The sequence below is a fragment of the Pterocles gutturalis genome, unplaced genomic scaffold (assembly GCF_000699245.1).
Source record: "Pterocles gutturalis isolate BGI_N339 unplaced genomic scaffold, ASM69924v1 scaffold28878, whole genome shotgun sequence".
In the NCBI taxonomy this organism is placed as follows: domain Eukaryota; kingdom Metazoa; phylum Chordata; class Aves; order Pterocliformes; family Pteroclidae; genus Pterocles; species Pterocles gutturalis.
In genome coordinates, this window is record NW_010121481.1 from 21,355 (window position 1) to 31,244 (window position 9,890).

Here is a 9,890-nt window from a genome sequence, read left to right on the forward strand (position 1 = left end):
GAGTTTGTGAACTGTTCTGTAGTTGTTTCTTGGAAGCGTATAATAATTCTGCTCTGTGTTTCTGGCTTCCTTGATGGCACATGTCTTTCTATACTCTCTTAAGTGACTGTTCAGAGTTTCAGAGTTTAGTCATTCAAAATAAAAGCTGGTGTCTGGATAAGATTAATAGGCTAACTGTGGCTTGTTTTATGGGATTTTAACATTTTTAATGAATTATCTTAAAGTCTTATTTTTCAAGTATTCAGTTGGGTGTTAGATTTTTATTCTCAGCTTTTCGAGAGACAAATATACCTCACAAACTATGGATGTTCATTCTCATTCTTACAAAGATGGTTGAAGATAACTTTGCTCCATCTCTGCTGCCTGAAGTTTGGTCTGCAAAATTTTTTGTGTAATGTAGCTTTCCTGTATGTAGTGAATAGTTTCTCAGTTGTTTGGATTCTTCAGACAGCAAAGAAGGAAGTAAAACATTCTTAAATGAGATTATTTGGTACAGAATTTCAAATAGCCAAATGCCACATAATGAATTGCATTAGCTGAACTTACTAATGATGCACTTAAAAAGTATGTACCATAGGAAACTAATTGCTTTAACATTTAAGATCTCAGCATTAGCCTCAAAATGCACATTTCTGCATTAGCCTTAAAATGCCAATGATTACAATATTGACTCCAAACATACAAAAAGAATCTTGCATCTGGCTCTTCTGTTAAAAGACCTGAAATCTTTGAAGAAAATTATGAATGTGTCTTTCACTAATTTGTATATATTTTCTGTTACAGGGTGAGGAAATCACTAAGGAGGAGATTCACATGCTGAGTGATGCTTGCACCAAGCTGCAGGAACAGAAAAAATCACTAACAAAGGAAAAGGAGGAGCTTGAGGAATTGAAGGGTGATATCCAGGAGTATAGTGAGGTGAAGAACTGGACATGGGAGTTCTTTTTTTTTTTTTTTTCCTTTCCGTTTCTGCTTGTGTTTAGTCTTAGCATAAATGATCCACAAAGTTAAAGATTATCCTACTGAGATGTCTGTTAGCCTGTAGTTGGTAGCAGAGTGAATGAGGTTTGTACTGTTTTATGGGACAATGCAAGGCCTTATTTGTAGAATGTGTTTAAAGCCTAGTTAAAATCATTGCAGTTGTTTCCACCAGATGAGAATCCTGTTCCTGCTCTTATTCCCTGGGGCCTGGACTAACAGATGCTAACTGCTGCATGCTGCAGTTCTTTCTAATCAAACGTAGATGTCAGTATTACAGATATTTCAAGTAAAATTAATCTTATCCAGTCTTATGAAAGATGTAGAAAAGAACTTTTAAGGGGTACACACAAATGGCTGCAGCGTTAGAATTTATTGTTCTAATTCCAGTTTGGCTTTACATGCCTATACATTTGCATTTCATTTACAAATGGTGCCTGTCTTGAAATGCTAGTCCAAGTCAGTAGTGTCAGTTGTTGAGAACTGACACCAAAAAAAGCTTTTTTCCTCTGAACCATTTCTTTTAGGATTTGCAAGAGATAAAAGAACTCTCTAAAACTGGACAGGAAGAGGTAGTGGAAGAGTCAAAGGCAAGCAAGCGACTGACCAAGAGGGTGAACCGAATGATTGGTCAGATAGACAAAATTATTAATGAATTAGAGACAAGTCAAAAGACAGTGGATGTAAAGCTGGACAGTGGTGATAGTCCTCCTGCTGGGTAAGTGACTTGAGAACACTGAATGTGTCTCTGACTGTTCGTCTTCAGTCTTGCTTTTGTCAGATGTGTGATTAGAAAAGAATTAGCAAATTGTTTTTTCAGAATGTTAGGATAATTTAATGTGAAATTAAAATTGTGCTGTAGATTTTCTGTCTTCTAAGGCATGTTAGATATGGTTGAGATGAGGAAGGAAAAAAGTAGGCATAATTCCCCAGATGCTAGTCCTGAGGGGGTTCTGAAAGTCAGTGTCAATTAGTATCTTACCATCTTGTTTGTGCCTGTAGTGCTATTGGTGATGCAGGTCAAATTGTGCCTTTAGTCAAGCTCCTCACACAGTAGGTTTGCCCTGTGTCATTGATTGAAAAGGTATGCAACAGTATGGTAAGCATATTCATGTTTGTTGTTCTTTAGTAGTGAAGATGTCAGTGAGGAAAAAAGTTGCAGTAAAGTCTATTCTGTCTCTGGAGAGAAATGGAGGAACAGGTCAATGGAAATGAGATAATTTTACATGGTCCCTTTCCAACAATTCGCTTTAACACTCTCAACTGCAGGTTTTCAAAGAAAGATCTTTCCTGATAGTTTCATTGCAAAATTCGTTTATCAACACTTCTCCAAGTCTTAATGTTGCTGGGGAGTCTTTCAGACAGTTGTATGGTGAATGTTACAGGCACTGGGACTGTAATTCTCACAATTTGTGATTATGAATGCTCTGTTAATCTAGTTAATGCTTGCACCATATTGTGTGATTAATTAAGAGAGCTTCCCAGCTCCCGTAGAGCATAACCTAAACAGAAATAAGGATTCTGCTTTTGTTGCTTCCAAACTTTGTTTTTTCCAGTCCCCAGGGCAAACGGTCATTTGTTTCAAATTTTGTGTAATGAGATCAAGGCGGTCATATGAATGGTGCTGTAGAGTTGATCAAAACCATCTGAATCTGTAAACTACAATGTAGAATCTGCTTGTACTGAATGTAATTATACTTTATGTAATAGATGGTTTTGTGGATAATTTAATAGGTGATTGTGGATGACTGAAAACTATTAGTTTAAATATTGCTTAGTTGTCAAAGGCTTGTTTTTTAACCTTCAAGTTGGTGCAGTCATTGCCAAGCCATCAGGAGTCATAGAAATGACCCAAGTCCAGGACATTTAGTGACAGCTTGAGAAATGCTCCTTGAATAAAAGTCAGTCCGTGCCCAGAGGTTAGGGACAGGTATGGAGCTGGGACTACACTGATAAAGCCCTTCTGTTTAATATTCGTTGGGTTCACCGTCTCCTACATTTCAGCTTGACCTGTGCTGGAAGGTGGTTCTTCAAACTAACAAAACGACATAGGCAAGCAGAGGCTTTAGGCTGCAGAAAACAGACAACTTTAGCTTCATGAGATCAGTAAGCAGACAGTGGAAACATCTGAAATATGTTAGTCACCATGTCAAGTTTAGTCCTGTCTCTACAAAGTCTATTCCTTGATGTGCGCATGAAGCCTGTTTTATTGAAACAGCTAAATTGCTAAAGCAATTAGTTCTCAGCTTTTGTTTTCCTGTGACTTTAATTAATTTTGTGTAGGCCAGCCTCTCTAAATCTAGAAGGATGGCAGGTGCACAGCACTGCATCTTTGGTAATTGATACATAGTCTGGGAAGCACAGAAACTGTGCTAAACTTTATTTCAAATGCTACTGGATGCCTGTATTTGTGCAATAAAGCACATGGAAACCAAAAGTGTGAGATTTGCTGGTAAGATAAAGATTCATTTGAAATCTGCTTGCTGATAATTTTGCTTTTATTTCATTCTGTTCAGGATTATGAATAAATAATTAATATCTTTAGAAATTACTTGCAGGGTAGTGACTTTCAGTACTGCCTTTTGTCAACTTTACTCCTTTGGAGTAACTGCTTGCCATGTACAGATTGTGCTTCCTCTTCAGGGAGAATCTCATCAGTATTGCTGAGCTAATTAATGCGATGAAACAAATTCAGAAGATTCCAGAGGAGAAGCTAACTAGGATTGCACAGGCACTAGATGAAAACAAGGATGGCAAAATTGATATAGATAATGTTGTTAAGGTAAGTCTGTGGACTAATTAAAGTAATTCATATTGCTGTCTTTTGCAAGAGTCTTGTCTTGATGCCAGTGGGGTTTTTGTTAATGTATTGTAAATGGCTCTTATGTATTAGCATCTTCAGAATTTATATGACTATTCTGGGGGAGAGTGGTCTTTATCCTGTGTCTGTTACCCACGTTACCTTTAAAGCTGTAGATTTTCCTGTGTGCGTATGTCAAATTCTGCAAAATAGGATTATTTTGTTGTGCTACTTATGAATAGGAGGGAGGATGGGAAGGAGCTTTAAAGAACAGCCTTAGGTATACCAGTATTAGCCAAAGACTTGACATAATGTGTGTCAGCACAAGTTAACAGCATCTCTTGCCTACTTGTATACTTTAGGTATTTCATTGAGACCTGTACTTTCTATGCTTGAAAGACATCAGAGCATCAGTTGTCCTTTAGGTCCATTGTAAATGACTTGTGTTCTTTGCCTGATTTGTCCTGTTTTCTTGTTTTGCAGAATATTCTCAGGTTTTCCTTGCATTTCTCCTTCATTTTCTTGTTTCTTTTTCACTTGGTAAATTTAGAGATGTCCTGAAACTTAGTTCCTTGCAATTAATTTTCCTACTCAATAAAGAAATAGTGCTTAAAGTTAGGACACTGTTACCAGCTAGAAAATATAGTATCAGTCTTTCGAAACACATTTTTCCTCTCTACTGAAGTTGTGCCAGGGGTGATTCCCTGTTGCTCTAAACAGCTGTTGTGCATTTTAGCAACACAGGTAAAATGCACTTCTCAGTTCTGTGTAAAATGCAGAATAATTCTAGGAGCTTGAAGAGCTATGGCAAGAATACATTTGTACAACGAGTTATATAAAGGCATTTGGAAGCACCTGCTAAGTGATTTTTGAATTTTGCTTTCTGAAAGGCCTACCCGCTCTACTTTTAAGTTTTTATAAATTTATGCCTATTTCGTACACTAGGTCTTTTTGATAAAATTAAGCTTATTATAAGTATTGTCTTAAATACTGTTTCAGCAGATACCGAATCAGAGCTTTCCATTGGAACAGATATAGTAGATGCATCTGTTTTACTAATGCTTTAAAATGTGACACTGTGTGCTGAGGTCAGAAGTTCTACGTAATTTGCTTTAAATTTGACTTTTTTTAAATACTCCTGATATGTTTGAGGCACTGGTTGTGATCTGAATTTTTTCATGTAGGAAAAAAACCGCTGTTTTTCTTGAATGAGAGAGCTGATTACTTTCTTGTCTTAACAAAATTTATATGAAAATGCCTCAATTATGTAAAAAATGCTCTCAATTTCATTTTATGTTTACGTAGGTAGTAGAATTGATTGACAAAGAAGATATTAATATCGGGACTAGTCAGGTTGCTGAGATTATGGCACTGCTTCAAAAAGAAGAAAAACTGGAAGAAAAAGAGAAAGCAAAGGAAAAGCATGATAAAGAAGCTGCGGAAGCAAAGAATTAAACTTCAGAATCTGAAGCTAAGCCCAATTGTAACCAAAACCTTGTATATCTTTGTGTCTTGAGCTTTTGTGATTATGGGAAGTGTTTTGAGCTGATTCTAGTAATAAATCGTAGATACGTTTTCTGACATATGGAATGAAATTTCCGTTCATCAAAGAAGTGATTTACTGTCATTCCATACAGATGAAATCAGAAGATGCTTCTTTAGCAGTGCTCCTGCCCACAAAATTATGTATTTGCACTCGTTGTGGTACAGTGATCCATTAAACTTGCAAGTTTGCTGTATAAATTAAGTGTATCTATCATGGAAAAATGTTTCTCATTTCCTTTCATCATTATTTGGGGCCCAGCCTTGCTCTGCTTCTACCTTTTAGCTTTTTCAGAATTTAATACAAACTTTCTCTTGCTTCGCAATATTACATTTTTAGTAACCTATTAGTGAAGATTCTGTGGCTTCAAAAATTAGTTTTTAGATTGATTTTTATTTAAGTTAAATATCACTAAGCTGTTGCCTCACTGACGGAGAATGTGGCATTCTAATCACTTTTATGAATTCATGATTAATTTTTTTCTGTTGAAGGGAAAACCAGATTTATTTTTTCCCTAGAATGGAAACTTCCCAGGAAGTTTGCTTCTTATGGGTGCCTTAAATTTCTTAAGACTAGGGAATAGAAAATGTAATTTCTGTTTAAAATTCCATGAGTAACTAAAGCATTGTAGTCACAGGAGCCTTTAAAATAGTTTCAGGACACAATCTGTCACACAGTAAAGTGAGTTAGAGTGTTTGTCTAAATAGCAAAATTAAAATAATCATAAGGGACAGATGTCAGTTGTGATCTTTTTGCATATATTTTTAAAAAATGCAGTTTGCATGTTTGTATTTCATCTGATAATGACTTACACCATAACTAGTTCTCTTACCTCTCAGTTTTCATCTCAGGTGTAACATCACTACCAGGTATAGTCAAAGTACATAAATACTTTCATCTCATGGCCTTGCTTAACTGTACAGTCAACAAGTCACGTCTGCTATTGCCAGTGCTTTGAGTACGTCATTGGCTTTCTAATTGATTATAGTTACCGTCTTTAACTGTGTGATTAAATACTGACAGTAGATCAAGGTTTACTCATTGATGTCTGTCCTTAGAAGTAAATTTTACAGTTTGAAAACTCAAATACCAACTCTGGGATGTTTCATAATTCCTGGTAGTCTAAATTTTCCACTCTTTCTTAAAATTTGTTATGAAATACACATTGTGTGACTTGAACCAGCAGGGTTGTGGTATGGTTTTTTATTTTATTTTTATTTTTTGCACCCCGTATTATGAAATATATGAACATCCTTGATTTTGTGTTCACTACAGAGAGCACATCTTGCAGTGGCGCTGTACACAGTGATGTTGGGGTGGGCAGTTAGTACTTAATGCTTTTAGTCATAGTTGCGTATTTTTGTAGAAAATGTTGACTCCCAAGTGTATTTCAGCATAATTCCGTGTTCAGTATTTATCTAGATTGGCTAAATTATTTGTAAAAACTCCTTTGAAGTTAGTGGAACAAAAAAAGCTTTGACAGTCTGATGGCTTGCATGATGGACCACTGTATTTAGTTGTTTCCAAAGCAAGATGTACAGTACAATTAATTCTAGAAATAGGGTCAGTGTTTAGCTCAAGTATTGAGTTCATGTTCTGTACAGTTTGCGAAGAAAGCTGCTTCCAGTAAGAAAGATCCTCCTGCGAATTACTGTAATTGTATCTGAAGTGTAAAATTACTGTGACAAAGCTGAAATGTCACAGCAGTACGATCTTTGCAGTTAATGTGCCCCTAAACAAGGGGGCTATTCTCTTCCTTGTAAATTCAGATTAACTTGGAGATTTCAGCATGAAATTCAGTTTGTAGATTTTGAAGATAAGACTTCACTAGGTGCTTTTTTAGGCCAAAATTTAGTGTCAGGTGAAAATGCAATGGTAAAACCAATTTCCTGAAAATACAATTTTAAAACTAATTTTATATTGTTTCATTTACAATTAGAATTAATGCACTTCGAAGTACACTAAATTTTGCAGTTGCGTATCTTCAATTTGAAAACTGTATAGCAACCTTACTTGACATTCCTGAAACTTGATAAAGATACTTTAAAATTGTCTGCTACCTTTCATGGGTTATCAAAAACCTAAGAGTTGTATGCACTTGAATGCATGCAAATTTAAAACAGGGAAGTACCAGGAAAAGCTGTTTTCAAAGATTTATTGATTCAAGTTTTACAGAGCTTTAACTGTCCTTAGAGTAAATTATTTGATTTTAGTATTTGGGAATTGAAGACACTTTGTTGCTATTCTTTTTCCATGTTTACTGTTCACTTAAATTTTCTGTGGATTAAATAAGAAGGGAGCCAAAAAGAGCAGATTTTTTTTTTATGAAGAATGTCCTGATGAAAATAGTTGTGATATGTTTATTGAACATTTTCAGCTTTTGAACTGGTTTGAAATTTGGCATGTTGTGAAATTTTAACAGGTTATACAAAATGCGTTTAAATGTCAATCACAAATGTCAGTTCTCCCATTACCTAAAGCATTTAAAGAATGTACATATCAACCATAGCAGAGCATTTTCATGGGGAATATTTTCCTTCTGATGTTGAAAGCAGGCAAAGCCATGACAGCTGGACTTGGACAACACACGTTCTGCAAGCGCAAAAAGCTTAGGAAGCCCTCAGTGATTCCCATTTACCCGGTTTCGAACCTTCCTGAGCAGCTCTGTCTGGCAATACAGACAACTCCAGCAAAATATGTGGCTTGAGGATTGGCTTCAGGTAACATGCTTTGTTGTCCTTTGTGTTGACCAAAACAAAAAGGAGCTGCAGTACTTTCAGGGAAAGGATGACTTTTCAGTACAGTAACTGGTCAGAACTTATTTCTGAATGAATATTTAATCGGGAGATGTAAATATTTGTTTAACTAAAGGATGAGTGAGATTTCAGTGACCTTGTGACTTACACAGACAAAGCCTCTAAGCTCGGAGTTAGGTAATCGGTAAGACCACTAGTGGGGTTTCAAGTTCAAATAAGATCAGATTTTTATTATAAACTGTTCAGGGAAAAAAAAATATAAAAAGCTTTTTAAAAAATCAATTTAGCAACAGGGACAAGAAGTAAAGTAGAATGTAATTTCTTTTTCCCCTTCAAAACAGGGAGGTTATAGGACCTATTTTATTCAAAAACTTGTTTCCGTTTCATTTTTACTGAGATTTTCATCAGTGCATGCTATGAGAGTAAATCTGCCTGCATGTAAAGTACCAGAATGCTAATTTAGTAGGTAGTTTGTCAGCAGGACTGCATGCAGGTAGAGAATATTCTCTTGACAGGACATTACCTTACACTTGTATAGGCTTTGTCTGGGGGAAAAAGTTACATCTTTTATACAACTCCAAAATATTTCTTTTAACTTTATATCTACATACTTGCTAATAGTTTAAACTTCAGCTACTTCAGCATGTATTTAAATACTTGTAAATTGTTTATATCAAATTCTTGGGTATATTTAATTAAAAGAATAATCCCATATTCTGTTCTTTGTATGTATTCCAAGTTTTGCTTTTCAGTTGAAGAGTTTTGGTCCATGTTACAAATTTGAGTTGAAAATCATTTGTCTGTGCTCTGAGCATACTGGTCCTGTGTTTGCCATAAAGCAATATAATTTTTTTAAGTTAATTGGAGCTTGTGTCCTTTGTTTAGTTATAATAAATGTATCATTTTGAAATCTAATCTCTAGTATTTTTCTATTGCTTTTAATTATTTGGTGTTAATTTATTGTCATTCAGATGAGATGCCAGTCACAGAGCTGGACAGTGATGAGCTGAGTATTACAACTGAAATGTTTGGGGTAGAAGAGGGCAGGTGAAGAACAAGTCTGTAAACCAGGTGGGTGGTGGGTTGGTTGTGTGGGATTTGGGGTTGTTAATTCTTGCAGAAGTTCCCTTGACTAGTGTGGGATTACTTGGCCTGGTGTAGTGAATTGTGTTAAACTGTTCTTTCTAACTATTATGTTTTAGGGATGAAAGTGGGGAGCAGTGTACTCTTACTATAAGGAACTAATGGAAAGTTTGAGATCTAGTCCAAATAGAAATAAATCTCCTTAGGAAGGATCTGTGTTTGGTCTTTAATCAAGTTAGGGGAGAAAACACATCTGAAATGGTTCCAGAGATTGATTATTTTATGCCATGCTGTGCCCCTTGCCCCTGATTTTGCAAAATTTATGTGTATGTAATGCTTCACAAAATTAATCTTAGCGTACAACAGACTTTTAAGTCTTGGGCACATCCAGCAATATACTTTCTCAATTAAAGCTGTTCCCTCTCCTCCTGAAGCCTTGGAAGCCTGGGTGGGAAGGCAGAGAGAGCCCGAGCTAGAAAGGTGTCCTGTGCATGTCTGGTGCCTCAGAAATAACTGAGCTATCTCAAACATAATTTGTGCTGCTGCTGTTTCGGAAGCTTCAGCACTCGTCTTAGCCCAGCTGTGGTCAGCGCTTACAGAAGTGCGTAGCAGGCATGATCCAGACCCAGAAGATGTGGAGGTCCTGTGGCGCAGGCCTGCATTGACAGAAGTAATGAGTCTCCTGCCTGCTTTCCAATAGTGTTTGGGAACATGCAAATATTGAATCTAC

General features: G+C 36.1%; 1 protein-coding gene across 1 annotated transcript in view; it reads left to right on the plus strand.

Moving 5' to 3' along the window:
* Positions 1-5,359, plus strand: part of LETM1 (leucine zipper-EF-hand containing transmembrane protein 1) — a 22,795-nt gene extending 17,436 nt beyond the window's left edge. The window contains exons 10-13 of the mRNA XM_010077263.1: positions 784-918; positions 1,506-1,696; positions 3,622-3,760; positions 5,084-5,359. Of these exons, the coding sequence (XP_010075565.1) occupies positions 784-918; positions 1,506-1,696; positions 3,622-3,760; positions 5,084-5,233 (615 nt within the window). The 3' untranslated portion in view covers positions 5,234-5,359. The remainder of the gene's footprint in view (positions 1-783; positions 919-1,505; positions 1,697-3,621; positions 3,761-5,083) is intronic.
* Positions 5,360-9,890: the final 4,531 nt, after the last annotated feature.